The sequence below is a fragment of the Sciurus carolinensis genome, chromosome 9 (assembly GCF_902686445.1).
Source record: "Sciurus carolinensis chromosome 9, mSciCar1.2, whole genome shotgun sequence".
NCBI classification, from domain to species: domain Eukaryota; kingdom Metazoa; phylum Chordata; class Mammalia; order Rodentia; family Sciuridae; genus Sciurus; species Sciurus carolinensis.
Genome location: NC_062221.1, coordinates 25,159,301 through 25,175,974, shown reverse-complemented (window position 1 = coordinate 25,175,974; position 16,674 = coordinate 25,159,301). Strand labels below are relative to the sequence as shown.

Genomic DNA, 16,674 nt, shown 5'->3' with positions numbered 1-16,674 from the left:
CTATCAACTGGAGAATGTGATAGATACATAAATTATCAATAAAATGCAATGTCACTCAACAATAAATAAAAGACTCTTCATAGATGCAATCACAAGGAAAAGTCTCATAAAATTTATGCTTAGCAAAAAAAAAAGGCACATATTGTATGATTCTATTTTTATGACATTTTGGAAAAGGCAAAATTATGGAAACAAAAAAAATTATGGAGAGAGAAATGAGATGAGTGGTTTTATTAGAAGCTGGAAGAGGGCACTGAGTGCAAAGGAGTATGAGGAAAATTTTCAAAAAGTAATGGAAATGTCTGTATCCCGTTTGTGGTATATATATTTTTTGTATATTGTATATATTTATGCATTATATATATCTTTCAGAACTCATCAAACACTTTCAAAAACCAACAACAACAAAAACAGAAGAAAGATGCAAGCAAGATCACATGGTATATTTTCAACCTTTGCAGAAAAGAGGGCTGAAAGATAATAACATGAGAAATCATTGCTGGCTCTTCTTCCACACCAGGCACTGTGATAGAAGCTTTTAGCTCATTAAATCCTCAAAGCAGCCTTTGAAAGGATTAATCCCATTTGAAACTGAAGATGCTGAGACTTGAGTTGAATAGCCTGCCTGAGGTTACAGTTTTAACTATGTCTGCAGGAACTCCAATGCTATTTTCTTTAAGTCAAGCCTGCTGACTTCCTGGCAGAATAAGAGAATGCCAGCAAATTTGATCACTATAATGATTATAGATTGACTTAAGATGGAGAAGGAAATCGTTTTATACCTTGTGATACTGATTTTACCCTTTTGAATTGCCTTTTAATGAAAAAATAAATAAATTGGAATAATTATAACAATTATGAAAAAGGAAAAGGAGATGGGAAGAAATTACCAAAGAAGACAAATGAAAAACACAGCTTTCCAAGATAGCAACTGCAGGCAGTGGTGGTACGCAAACCCAGCCAATGACTTGAAAGTTAGCTTACCAATGCAGAGCCAGCACTGGTGGATGTCCACAGCAAAGGAAGTGATAAGGCCTGACTTCAAATCATGCTTTAATGTCCATGCATTGGTTGAAGATCTGAGATCCCAGCCAACCAGAGAGCCATTCACAGTGGCATAGGCAAGAACAGACTGTGCCCCAGAGTTGAAGTGATGCATATCCACAACACAGCCATCCTGTTTTTGATCCAGAATTCTAGAGAAATACACAAAGCAAAATACAGACTTTTCCTCTCACCAAAAAATGTAGCACAAGTTTCCATTTAAGATGAATATACACTCTATCCATGTTCAAGAAAAAAAATTACGTGATCCCATCAGTACAATTACAGCTAAAGTATTTTTTTAAAAGAATAATTTTAGACTTATAGACGAACTGCAAAAATAGCACAAAGTTTCTGTATGCCTTTTACTCAGCTTCCCCTCATTAACATCTTAAAAAGCGATATAACATTCATCAAAACCAAGAAGTTAATCTTGGTACAATACAGTAATTATGTTACAGAATGTATTCTGATTTTATCCATTTTTCACTAATGTCCTTTTCTGTCCCAATATCCACTCCAGGATATCACAAGGCATTGGGTTGGTATGTCTCCTTAGTCTCCTCCAGTCTGTGACAGTTCCTCAGTCTCTCATGACCTTCTTATTTTTAAGACTACTGGTTAGTTATGGCCTTCAATTTGGGTTTGTCTGATGTTTTCTCATTATATTAAAGTTACACCTCATTGGGAAGCATACAACAGAAATGGCATATTATCTTAAGTGCAATACTTGGGGAAGTACTTGATATTCAGATGTATTACTGGTAATGTAAATCATAATCAAAAGTTCATAGTGAAATCTTCACCTCCCATCACTACCAGTTCATTCTAGCCTTTACTCCTTTCCTTATTTGTAACTTCTTTCTCCATTAGTGAGAAAACTGGTTCTCATCATCTACAACATATTTATTTGTTCACCCCTAGAAAGCAGTTTCAGAACTGTTAAACCATATTCCTATGAAAACAACCAATTAGAATATGTTTGAGTTCAGCTCCTTTAGTCATTAACCTTGTAGCATAAAATTAAAACATTGCTTTCCGAAGATATTTTAGTTGCTTTGTTCTCTGTGCCCTTCAATATGATTATATGATTCATTTGTAAAACAAATACATTTGTCACAGACTGCATTACATCTTTCCCACTATATACTAGTTGATTTTTTTAAATTTATATACTTCTTTGTGGAATACAGTATATGGGTTATGACAAATATACAGTCACATATCTTCTATTATGTAACAATGGAAAAATATTCTGTATCCCCCAAATTTTCTTGTGCAGCCCATTTGCAGTTAACCTCTAATTATCCCCTCAACTGGTGGCTACCACTGATTTGTTTTCTTCCCTATTATTTAATGTTTTCCAGAATGTCATATAATTGGAAACATATAACACTGAGCCTTTTGGATCTAACTTCTTTCATTAGCAAAATGTATTTAAGAGTCATCAGTGATGCATAAGCCTATAAATAATTTATTCCTTTATACTGTAGAGGACTATTCTATTATATGGCTATTCCAGTTTTTTTCAAGTTGAGGCATTTTAATAATGAAAAGAACATCAGAGGGCTGGGGAATATAGCTCAGCAGTATAGTGCTAGCCTACATATATATGAACTGGGTTCAATCCCATATCATAAAGCATACTGGCCAGCCTCCATGACTGGTACATATGAGGCTCTTAGCACAGGCTGTTTTATTTATGTCTCTTAAATGTTTTACATTAAGAGTTAGGCATTAAATATTTTAGGCCTTCTAAGTTGCATACATCTCCTTTCCATATTTTTCTTTATTTTTTCCAACCCTTTAAAAATGCAAAAAACATTCCTATTTTATGGACCATGCTACAGGCTGTAGTTTGCAGATCCCTGTCTTACATAAATAATTATATTTACAAATATTCTACTTCTAACTGTATTTCCAGATACAGGGATGGTAGAAAATCAATGTCAAATAAAATGTGAAATGGTTCTTCCCATAAATTTTAAATCTTAAGAGGCATGACAACAGGTGATAGGACTGAATGAAACAAATGACTTATGCCAAGGTTGCTTTGGAGAATACCACAGCCATATGTGGTAAAATCTAAATATTCTGGCAAGCTCTCCAAATCTAGGCAATGGATAATTTGCTTAAGGTAAAGACATTAACTTTCACAGTAGAAAGTGCTGTCAGCTGGGAGAGAATCCTGCATGGAATTGCATATGTGATCTGAGTGTGTGACCTGAAGGCACAGACATCACATTGCAAAGTTTGTCAATAATTTAAATGAACTCAATAGGTACAATGGTATACAGTCATCCTCTGTTGAAACAAATTTTAAGGAAACTGGCAGGTATTTATTATTAAAGGTCATAAACAAAATGTCCTGGACAAAAGCTGCTTCAATCTGTTTAGTGAGTGTCCTAAAAATAACACATTTTCAAATGCAAAAGCAAAGCAAAACAACAAAACCAAAAAAATCCTAGGTGATCTCACAAATTTCCCTTTCTGCCTTAAGCTACACAATGACTACTGAAAGTCTCCTCATTTTGTTTTCTTTCTGTAGGGGTCCACCATGTCAGCCTGGCAGGCCCCTTTCAACCACCCTGCTTCAGGGGCTCCCATCTACTCTCACCTGCCTTCTCTCTTTCAAATGGACTCCTGCTATCTATGTAACATGGCATATTACTGCACTCCACTAAAATCTATTTCTACCACTAGTCTACAGATTCTTAGAATATGTGACATTTAGTCTTTGGAATCCTCAGTGCATACTGGTCACCCAAATAATTGCTGTTCTTTGTCTTTAAATGTCTTATTTTACATGTTTTTAATCTGTAAGCAGCTACAATTTATAAAAAGTGAAGGAAATTCCTAAATAAAACCAGTCAGCATTCTGTTTTAAAATGGTGAGGAAATCATCTGCCTAAAAACTTTATATTCCCACCAACTTCAGAGATTTTAATGCCAAGCAGAAGTATGCTGACAGTTGTCTTCTTTCATCAAGAATATTCAAAATATTCTGTCTGGGTCAGACAGAATTGTATTTTTAGTAGTTATACAGAAGACATAACTGGTAATTACATTATTCAGACAGATTTCAGACTGGGATGAGCTGCCCTTCTGACCTTTTGACTAACTGGCAAAAAGTAAGATATCTTCTTTAAAATTAACCACATAGTTTTGAATTGGAAGCACAGATTTATTTACTCCATGGGCTCAAAAAAGAAATACAATGTAAGAGGCCCTCAGTTGCTCCAACTACACTGTGGAGTATAAGGGAAAATTAAATTACTATAATGCACTAAATGCTAAGTTCTAAAAAGACAAAAAGATAGATACCTGCTTTGTAGAGGATGAATTTTAGGAGACTTGGGCAACTTAGAAGCCTCAATTCCAAGAAGCTGGACAGCACCATTATCAGATGCTATGGCTAAGTAGTGGGAACCTTGGCAGAACGTGAGTGTCTTGACTCTTCCTCCAATTCGGCTATATGTAAGAATAGATCTGAATGAAAGAAAAATAACATTTTATTTCTGAAACAGCCACAAGCACATTACTGCTAATATTAAATATCCACATGGCTATTAGCAAACAAAATTACTTTGTGAGGTCCATTTTGACTTTCTGATTTCATAACAAAAACAAGAATCTCCTCCCAAAAGCAGTGGTCCAAATTCAAGTTTCCTTCTGATTGTTTCAAATGGTCATCTTCGCACACTTCCTTCCTATCAGAGAACAAGCGTCCTTCCTCTTTTTTAATAAGAACCCCAATACTTAATGGTCTGATCCTACTTATGGTCCTGATTCTCCTTCAACTCTTGCAATACTTTACACATCCTCTCTTTGGCCCTTAAATTTTCCCACAATCTCTAACATACAGTCTGGCTCTATGAATCAGACCTGAGTTTCATTACCAACTGCCTATATGATCTTTTATTATTATTATTTTATTGTAAACAAATGGGGTACAACTTGTTTCTCTGATTGTACATGAAGTAGAGGCATACCATTTGTGTAATCATACATTTACATAGGGTAATGGTGTTTTGATTCATTCTGTAATTTTTTTTTCTTTTCCCTTCCCCCCACCCCTCCCACCCCTCTTTTCCCTCTATACAGTCACTCCTTCCTCCATTCTTGCCTCCCTCCCACCCCCCCCATTATGTATCATCATAGATGCCCTTCAATTGATGAATGGATAAAGAAACTGTGGTATATATATACAATGGAATATTACTCAGCCTATACAATCTTGGTTGTGCTACTTAACCTGTACTGTGCCTCAGATTTCTCACCCCCAAAACAAAGGGTGTTCTACTTATTTAACAGGATCACAGCCACTTATTTAAGAGGATCACAGTGGAGATCAAAAAATATATAAGCCAATAAAACACTCACAAACGCATGGTTTTATTATAATATTCACTCTCGCATACACAAAGCTGACTTCTCAAGCTCTGTATTATTTCCTCCTTGACATTTTCTGTGTGATCTAAATAAAGTTCCTACCAGTATCATCAATTCCCTCCTTCATTACTCCTCCTCTAAGTTGTATCTTTACTCTTCTACAGGACATACCTCTAAAAGGTCACAGTATCTTAATCACCAGATTTATTCATATATTGTGTACATTTGATTTTATTATACAAGCTAATGCATATTAAATGTACAAAAATTATTAAAATACAAAAAATACAGAAATAGAAAATTTATAATACCACCCAGAAAGAAACACTATTTAGCATTTTGTTATATATCCTTCCAGTTTTCTATACATAATACATTCATACTTGCTTTTAAATATGGAATTTTCTATTTTTATCAATCATTTTTCCCTACTTCACTTTTTCATAGTAACAGTTTTACTGAAATAGTTTTCATACACCATACATTTTAAAGTATGCAATTCAGTGACTTTTAGTATATAAACAGAATATTGCATAGATCACTACTAATTTTTGACCATTTTCATCATTCCTAAGAAACCCACAAATAAACTGTCCTCCCACCCATTAGCATTTACTCCATTTTTTCCTCACCTGAGCCCCTAGCAACATGTAATCTCTACAAATTTGCCTATTCTGGACAAGGTAAATGGAATCATACAAAATGCAGCATTTGGAACTGGCTTCTTTGACTTAGCATAACATTTCCATGTTGTAGAATAAATCAATATTTCATTTCATTTTATGCTAAATAATTTTCCATTGTATGAATATACCACGCTTTTGTTTTTCCATTCATCAGTTGATGGACATTATGTGTTCCAGATTTAGGCTAATATGAATAATGTTGCTTAAGAACACTTGTGTATAGATTCTTCTATGAACATGTTTTCTTTTGAGTTCAGTACATACCTAGGAGTGGAACAGTATGGTCATATGGTTAACTCCACATGCAGCATTTTGAGAGACTGCCAAACTGTTTTCTGAAGTTGCAGCACAATTTTATATCCCATCAGCAATATATAAAGCATCCAAATCCTCCCCAACTCTTGTTATTGTCTGTATTTTTGCCCATAGTCATTGTAGTAATGTGAAATTGTATCACACTGTGGTTTGGGTTTGCATTTCCTTCGTAACGAATTATGCTAAGCATCTTTTCATGAGCTTATGGGTCCTATTTGGAGAAACATCTACTCAGATCTCTGTCTGCTTTTTTAATGGGTCATTTGTCTTTTTACTATTGTGTTGTAAAAGTTTTACAAATATTCCAGGGAACAGATCCTTATCAGATATGTGACTCGCAAATATTTCTCCCTTTCTATGGGTTATCTTTTCACTTTCTTGATAGTGTCTTTTGAAACATGAAGGTTTATATTATTGATAAAGTTCCATTTGTACATTTTTTAAATCACTTGTGTGTTGATCTTACAGCTTAGAAATCCTTGTCTAATCTATGGTCACAAGATTTACATGCCTAAGTTTACTTCTAAAAGTTTTACAGCTTTATTTCTTACTTTTAGGTTTATGATTAAATTTGAATGATTCTGTGGAAATTCATCCTTCTGCATGTAACTACCCTATAAACACAGCATCATTAAAAGGGCTAGTCTTCCCCACTGAAATATCCTGGCACCTTTGTCAAAAAATAATGACCATAAATGTGTTTCACATGTCAGATCTATTCCATTGAACTATATATCTATTCTATGCCAATACCACCCCATCTTGATTACTATAGTTTTGTAGCAACTGTTAAATCTGGAAGTCCTCCAATTTGGTCCTCTTTCTCTTAAAATTGGTTTCGCTATTCTGTGTCCTTTAGGGTTCCTTATGAATTTTAGGATCCAACTCAATTTTTACCAAAAAGAAAAGAAAGAAGAAAAACAAAGCTAGAATCTTCACATAAATGGCACTGAATCTATACAGTAACTTGTTGGTGGCAATAAACTACTTCAACAATGTTTATTAACTATACTATGAAACGTGCAATTCTTTCCATTTATTTAGGTCTCCTTTGATTTTTTCGATAATCTTAAGCATTTTCAGTGTACAAATATTGTACTTTTTGTGTTTATTTCTAAAAATTTTATTCTTTTTTATGTTATTATAATTGGAATTACTTTCTTAATTTCATATTTGGACTATTCATCCCTAATGCACAGAAATGCAATTCATTTTTGTGTACTGATCTTGTATTCTGCCACTTAAACATTTTTAAAGAATTATTACTTAAGATTTTCTACACACCAGATCATGTTTGCTACTAATAGAAATGGTTTTACTTCTTCTTTTCCAATTTGTGTACTTTTAATTTCTTTTCCTTGCCTAAATGCCCTGGCTAGAACCTCCAGTACAATGCTCAATGAAATTGGCAAGAATGGATGTTCTTGTCTTGTGTCTCATATGGAGAGAGAAAGCATTCAGTCTTTCACCATTAACTACAATGTTAACTGTGGGGCTTTTGTAGATGGCCTTTGTCTTCTATGACTAGCTTGCTTAGTTGACTTTAATCAAAAAAATATTTGGATTTTGTCAAATGCATCCTGAAAGTCTGTTGAGATGAACACATATTTTTCACCCTTTATTCTATTCATATGGTATGTTCACCAATTGATTTTCATATGTTGAACCAGCCTTGCCTTCCTAGGATAAACTGTACTTGGTTATGGCTTATAATCCTTTTTATATGTTGAATTCAGTTTACTAGTATTCTGATGATGATTTTTACACGTATTCTAATTATGGTACAGATCTACAGTTTTTTGTGATATATTTGGTTGTGATATATCGGTGTAATATCTGCTTCACAGAATGAGTTAAAAAGTGTTCCCTCATATATTTTTTTAGAAGATGGACAACAATTTTTTAAGTGTTTGATATAATTCACCCTGAAGCCATCTCAGCCTGGGCTGTTCCTGGTGTGGGGGGGGGGGTTTGATTACTAACTTAATTTGTTGATTATTGAAGGTCTCTTCAGATTTTCTAATTCTGGAGTTATTTTCAAAAGCTTGTCTTTCTAGAAACTTTTCCGTTTCATTCAGTTTATCTGATTTCTTAGTATGCAAGTGTTTATGGTATACCCTCATATTACATTTGTTTTTATTTTTGTCAAGTCAGTTGTAATGTAATATCTGTTTAATTCCTGATTTTAATAATGAGTCCTTTCTCTCTCTTTCTGTAACTCATCACTATTATAAAGATTTGACAATTTTGTTGATCTTTACAAAGAACCAGCTTCTTTTGTTTTTCTATTCTCTATTTCATAAGTATTTTTTATTTATTTCCCTTTAGTCTTTTTCCTTCTTACCACTTACTTCAGGTTAAGTCTGCTCTTCTTTTGCTAGTTCTATAAACCATTTTGTTCCACTGTCTAGGTGTGGAACACCTATAACAATTTTAATATAGTATATAATATGCAATATAAATATATAGTATATAATATAATTATATAGTTATAATATTGACATTATATATGTCTATATACATTCTAGATTATTATTTCCAACCTATTTTAATGCACCTGTGTCATTTCGCTGAAATATTTGCAGAATTGAAAACTCAAAATTTAATGAGTAAGGTTAAGTTATTAATTTGAGATTTTTCTTTTTTTTTTTTTTTTTTGCGGTGCTGGGGATCAAACCCAGGGTCTTGTGCTTGCAAGGCAAGCACGCTACCAACTGAGCTATCTCCCCAGCCCGAGATTTTTCATTTTTAATGTAGATGTTTATAGCTATAAATTTCTTTCTAAACACTCCTTTAGCTGCATTCCCTCAAGTTTGGTATGTTGTATTTTCATTTTCATTATCTCAAAGTATTTTCTAATTTCCCTTTGTACCACTCGATATTCAGCTATATATTGTTTAATCTCCACATATTTATGAATTTCCCAATTTCCGTTCTATTAATGCTGCCTAAGTCATTCCACTGTGGTTGCAGAACATACTTTGTATAACTTCAGTCCTTTTAAATTAATTGAGATATTTTTATGGATTAAATACATAATTTAATCTGGAAAATATTCCATGTACACCTCAGAAAAATTTATATTTTGTTGTTATTACGTGCAGCATTCCATTGATATCTGTTAAGTCCAATTAATTTGCAGTGATATTCAAGTATTCTTTTTCCTAGATGATCTTATACGTAGTTGTTTAATTCATATTGAAAGTGGGTCTTTCACTATTAACCAACTATGATTAAATTGTCTGCTTTTACTCAATTCTGTCAGTTTTTGCCTCATGTATTTTGGGGCTTTATTGTTGGATGCATATGTTTAATATAATAGTTATGTCTTCCTGAAGCACTGATGCTTTTATCATTATAAAATATCCTTATTTGTATGTAGGATCAATTTTTATCTTAAAGTTTACCTTTTAATCAGATATTAGTACAGATACTTCACCTCTCTTTTAAGTGCTATTTGCATGGTGTATCTTTTTCAATCCTTACTTTTAACCTACTTATGCCTTTTGAATCTAAAATGTGTCTCTTATACACAGCATATAATTGAAGCAGGTTTTTTCATCATTTCTACCAACTCTTCCTTTGATTATATTTAGGGTGATCACACTTAAGGAATGATTTATATCCAAGAGTTTGCTATTGTTTTCTTACCTAGTTTTGTTCTTCAATTTCTCCATTACTGCCTTCTTTTGCATTAGATAGGTATTTTCTAGCATACCATTTTAATTTGTTTTTATGGTTTTTTTTTTTTTTTTGGGGTGCTTGGGATCGAACCCAGGGCCTTGTGCTTACAAGGCAAGCACTCTACCGACTGAGCTATCTCCCCAGCCCCCTTTATGTTTTTGAACTTTAAAAGTTTTCCAAGTTATCTTAAGCAATTGCCCTGAGAAATACGATGAACATTTTAAAACCAGATAAAAACCAATTTAATATTGATAATACAGAAAACATTTGCTGATATATCTGTTTTACCTCTCTGTTCAACTATCATCATACAATATTGGGCCTATACAGCTATATGATAAATCCAGTGACCTAGTCTTATAATTATCTCTTTACGAATCTGTCTTTTTAAAGCACATAGCAGGTAAAAAACAATTAGAAACAAAAACATGTAAGACACAGAAAACAAATAGCAAAATGTCAGATGTAAATCATACCTTACGTATGATTCATACTTTCTTTTATATTTACTTATGTTTACCTTTACTGTTTCCCTTTATTTCTTCATAAAAATTCAAGTTACTATCTCAAGTCCTTTCATTTCAGTACCAAGGACTCCCTTTAGTATTTCTTGTAGGGAAAATATGCTGCAATAAATTCCTTCTTTTTATTTATCTTGGTGTCTTCATTTCTCCTTTGTTTCTGAAGAACATCTTTACTAGATATTTATTACTGGCTGACTGTCTTCCTTTTAATATACTAAATATGCCATCCACATTCACTGACTTCTGGTCCCTATCACTTCTAATGAAAAATCATTTGTTAATCATATTAAAAATCTTTTGGAGGCAATGAGTCACTTTTCTCTAACTACTTTCAGGATTCTTTGTCTTTCAATAGTTGCTTATGATGTGTCCAGATAAGGGAGAGCTCCTTTGATTTTATCTTACTTGGAGTTCACTGAATTATTAGATATACCCATTCATGTTTTCCATCAGATTTGGGGAGTTTTCAGCTAGTACTTCAAATACAGTCACTAAAACCAAACAATTCAACCATAACAGTGGGAGACTTTAATACCCAACTTTGGATAGAACAAGTAAGCATAAAATAAAAAAGGAAACAGAAGACCTGAACAACACTACAAACCAATCTGATCTAACAGGTATCAACAGAATAGTCTGTATCCATGGGATACCTTCGTGGATCCAAACAATTGCAATAAAAATTATTCAGGAAAAAACCCTGTATCTATATTGAGCACATACATTTTTCTTGTCATTATTCTCTAAACAATATAGAACCTAGTTACATAGCATTTACGATATATTAGATATGATAAGTAATCTAGAGATTATTTAAAGTACATAAGAGGACATGCACAGTTTATGCAAATCCTATGTCATTCTACATAAGTGACTTGAGCCCCGCAGCTTTTGGTATCCACAGAGTCCGGAAACCAATCCCCCACAGATATCAAGTGACAATTCTTAATTATACACACACTAGAATGCTTGATGGTGCCTCTACAAGTTTCTAAGGCTCTGTTCATTTTTCCTTTTCTTTGTAACTCTGACTGGATAATGTCAATTGTCTTATCTTCAAATTCTCTGATTTTTTTTTTTTCCTCCTGTTAGGTGAAATCTGTGGTAGAGTCTGTCCAATGAAATTTCCACTTCAGTTATTACAATTTTCAATTCCAGAATTTATACTTGGTTATTTACAATTTCTTTTTATTCATACTGTCTTTTGGTAAGACACTATTTTCATGCTTTCCTTTTTTCTTTTACAACTTTACTTCTTCAAATGCTGGGAATGAAATCCAGGGGCCAGTGCATGGTAAGCAAGTGCTCTACCATGTGCTACATTCCCAACCCCCCTTTAATTATTTAAACATAAACATGGTTTCTTTCAGTTCTTTGAATATATTTGTAATAGTTTATTTAAAGTATATGTCTAAGAAATCCAATGTCTGGGATTACTGAGATACAAGTTTGCACTGATCACCTTTTTTTCCTATATTTCATCCTGTCCTGTTTCTTTACAGGGTTTTTATTTTTTTGTTCAAAACTGGACATTCAAAATTAACATGATTCTGGTCTTGTTGTTTATTTAATGATGTTCCTTGGATTAATTCTGTAAAGTCTGTAGTCTTCATCATGTATGAATACTGAAGTCTCTGTTCAGTTAGCTTAATGGTTGTCTAATAACTGAATAGACCTTGGGCCTTAAATGCCTTGAGCCTTTTCCTAAGAGAACTGTGTTTGAGCTCATCTTCTACAACCCTTTCAAATATTTTATAATTCTATCTTAGCCTTCATTTCCTGCTTCATTTCCTGAATTTCCAAGTCAGTTCGAGGAGAGAATTTGGTCTTTTTAATTATTTCCTAGGCATGTTTACAACCCTGCACATATATGTGGCCTTACAGACACCCAAGAATATTTCAAAACTTTTCAAAGGCCTCTAGGGACTTCTTATTCATTCCAAGAGGCTTTTTTATCAGCCTCTTGTTATGTCCAGTGAGTAATGCCACCTTAGGTCGCTGCCACTGCTGATTATTTTCTTTTTTATTTCTTTTTTGTCTCCCTTTTGGTACTGGGGCTTGAATCCAGGAGAGCTTTACCATGAGTGCTACATCCCCAGTCTTTTTATCTTTCATTTCAAGACAAGGTCTCACTAAATTGTTGAGGGTCTCACTAAGTTGCCAAGGCTGGCCTTGAACTTACAATTCTACTGCCTAAGCCTCCTGAGTCCTAGGATTATAGTAGTGTGCCACCATGCCAACAATGCAGATTTATCTTCAACGAATGCCCCGTGAAGATGTTTTTCTCAAATAACAACAGGTGTGAGGCAAGTCAAAAGGGGGCTTTTCACACAGCAGAGAGGACAAATAGCAACAATTCTCTGGGGATGAGACTTTTGGAGAGTTCCAAAACCATTATGACCCCTCCAGTGGCTACTAAGGGGCTAGTTTCCATAGTTTGTGGGACTATTTGTTTTCAAGGTTACCACAAAGTTGGATAGAAGGGGGTGAAATTAAGTTAAATACCACATGGCTTGCTGTTCTTATTAAGAACATTTTTCCTGATAAATACTCTTAGGATTGTGAAACTTCATTTCCAGAGTTCTTAAGAAAACGGAAAATGTTGATCTTTTGCCAGTGTTCTTGCTGCTTTTATGGAGGAGCAGTTTTTGAAGATCCTTACTCTGCCATTCCAGAAACAGAAACTTTATATAATATTTCTGAAACTCATTTTTTACACAATATTTCAATATCTTTCATACTAAAAATTTTATTTCCACATCAGTTTTTACAGATGCATCATCACTTATTTGCCCCATTTTATCCCTACTGCTGAACATTTAGTTTGTTTTCAGTTTTTTACTATTAAAAGTAAGGCAATAACAGCCTTGGAACTAACATCTGTGTTTATACTTAGTCATTTCCTTAGGATATGTACATCATAAAGAATTATCATATATGTTGTCCAAAAGCCCTCCAAGGAAGATGTCATCAATTGCGTTCCACTGGTGGCAACATATAAGAATACCCTGATAGTCTTACTAGAATTTTATGCCATTTGGCTTTTCTACTGCATTTGAGAGTGGCCTAGGAGTCCATTTCTTAAACGTTTTTCTTCTGCTGCAGTCCACGATATAACACAAATGGTCCCTTCTATTCCTAACCCAAAAATTGGATTTCTTAAGGTTCAAGCCTCAAGCCTTCACTGCTCTTTATATTCCTCCCTTCAGCATAGCCATAGCACTCAAAAACTCTGACTTCTAACACTTTCAATGAATCCAATGTATGTAATCCTAACCCTAACACTGGTATCATCCTTGTACACACTTTATATTGTTCCAACTCTTCACACTGACAAAACTCCACTTAAATATTTTAGCATCACTTTAATTTCAACAAAGCACCAATCTCCCCTAAAACTGAGACGCTAAATGAGTCAGAAATAAGATCACACAAGAAAAAGACATAGAAAATATAATTTAGAATACTATAATGGAGTAAGTTGAAAATCTGTTCAAAAGTTTTAAAGAATAGCAATTTTTCAAGAATTAGTCCCTAAGAAACAAACTGAAAGTTCAACTCAAGTAAGAGCAGAACCAAGATCCAAGTAGTATAAATAAATAATATTCAATGAGAAAGTTAAGGCTGGGAATGAGGAGCCAGCCAACATAATGCACTCCCCTCCACACTTGGAGGGGTGTCAGTAGTCAGAACATACTAGTAACATTTCCCAAGAAAACACACAGTTTCACTAGTCTTTTCCACCACCAGCTGTTCCGCACTTGGCTATTACAATAATGATTGCTTCCTCCTCCCCTAACAGATCCATGAAGGCATATGGTAAAAGCAATACATTCTGTTCCCTTGCCCTCTTCCCTACCCTGGGAACTTGGATGAAGCACCTCCAAAACAAGGCACTGTGCATTCCACAAACAAGACAGCAAATGTTACAGCCAAGTAGGAGAACAGCTGTTCCCACAAGAGATCAAATCTCCTGATCACAATACCAACTTCCCAAAGACTATAAAATAGGCTCAATTGCCAAAATTTTTGGGATACCACAGTCTGAAATGTTGACACTGTAATACTGCTGCCTACAATATGACACTAGGATACAGAAGGCATGACTCTGATGAAAATCATTTGGGAATTAACAAAAAGTGTTTTTGCAATGTAAACACACAATTTCAAGTTCATATCTGAGAAATTTACTTATGTTAATTAAACTTATTCTCCTAATAAAAGGGACAATTAACACAACTGATGATAATAGCAAAGAACCATTTGGAAAACAATTATCAGATTAAGTGTTCAAAATGCTAATCGAAACGCTAATAATGATTGGGGAAAAAAAGTAAAAGAATGGTTACATGAAGGGATTTAATGGGAAAAGACATAAGGGAACATCCTGGTAAGATGGTTACATTCTGTATCTCAAGAGCGGTGCAGCTGTAGACGTATATGTAGTTATGTGAATTCAAGAAATGATTCACTTAAAATCTGTGTACTTAATAGCATATAAATTTTATATCAGAAAAATACAGGTAAATATTAAACTCTAGTTGATGATATGCCTACAAAGCTTTGAAATCATAAAAAATAAAAGTATAGCTCTGTGGTAAAGTGCATGCTTTACCATTGAGGCCCTGGGTTCAATTCCCAGCACCAAAAAAACAGGACTTATAAGAGGTAAAAGACACAATAAATACAGTAAATTATTAACTCTGGTATTTGAGTGGCAAGTACCATGAAACACTTCCAACTTTTCTCCTAAGTTTGAAATTTTCATAATAAAATGTTGATTAAAAATGCTAAATAGACTGAGAATTCTTTTATTGACTATTTATGTTTTGACCAAGAGATAATGGACATAAAAATAATAATTAAGTCATAGTGCAAAAACAGAGTTCTTTTAAAAAAAAAAAAAAAAAACACGCCCAATCAGTACAAAATCTCATCAGGCTGGTTAAGAAGCAAATTTTTAAAATTATTTTAATTATCGAAGATACTTTGTTGTTTGATGATTTTATGGTTAATTATGGTCAATGAACTGATTATGAAAAAGCACCAGAGATTCCCCACATCCTTTTAATGCAGATGAGATTCAATTCTGATTTCTAATAGCTTTCTTTTCAGAGCAAACTAGACAAAAAACAAGTAAGAATACGGTGGAACTCTAAGAATTGGAGAAAGAGGGAGGAGGAGGTGGAGATAGACTGCAAATCAAGGAGGTACATAACTATAAAGTCAAACAAATCTACAATATTTCCAAAAATCATATTTATCTAAATTACATTATGCATATTTAGTCTTAGGAATTTCAAGTCATCAATTATCTCCTTGTCCACAGCAGTGGAACAATGGTACAATATTTGTTTTCCTGACTCAACTGGGCATTCCATCAGTTTTTTACTTTCCTCTGGCTCATACTCCATCTACTTTCTTCAGCAAATTGTGACAGCTCCACCATCAAAACATTCAGAATCTTAACACTTCCCTGGCAGTCTACACGGCTACCATCCTGGCCCAGGCTACCTTCTCCTGCTTTAACTAATACACTAGACTCCTCACTGCTTTTACACTGCCCTTCTTCAATCTATTCTTTTAGCTCTTTTTATATAACAGTAGAGTATATTTTGAAATATTATACATAGATAAGAATAACTTGTTCCAATTAGGATCACATTATTGTGGTTGTACATGATGTGGAGGTACATGAGTCATGTATTTATATATGAGGGGAGGAAAGATGTGTCTGATTCATTCTACTATCTTTCCCATTACCATCCCCTCTCCATTCCCTTCATACCCCTTTGTTTAGTCCAATGAACTTCTAACCTTCCCTTCCCTTGTTGTGGGTTAGTATCCACATATTAGAGAGAACATTCTGCCTTTGTTTTTTTGGGACTGGCTTATTTCACTTAGCATATTCTTCAGTTCATTCATTTAGTGGCAAATGCCATAATTTCATTCTTCTTTATGACTGAATTAATATTCCATTGTATATAAATACCAATTAGTAACACAACAGAGTAACTGTGCTGACACCT

At 33.9% G+C, this 16,674-nt stretch overlaps 1 protein-coding gene across 6 annotated transcripts in view; it reads right to left on the bottom strand.

The window, feature by feature from the left end:
* Pik3r4 (phosphoinositide-3-kinase regulatory subunit 4) overlaps positions 1-16,674 on the bottom strand; it is a 68,449-nt gene that overhangs the window by 8,402 nt on the left and 43,373 nt on the right. For all 6 annotated transcript variants that reach the window (XM_047564382.1, XM_047564380.1, XM_047564383.1 and 3 more), the window contains 2 exons: positions 4,369-4,533; positions 985-1,196 (listed from right to left, as the gene is read on the bottom strand). In XM_047564382.1, the coding sequence (XP_047420338.1) occupies positions 985-1,196; positions 4,369-4,533 (377 nt within the window). The remainder of the gene's footprint in view (positions 1-984; positions 1,197-4,368; positions 4,534-16,674) is intronic.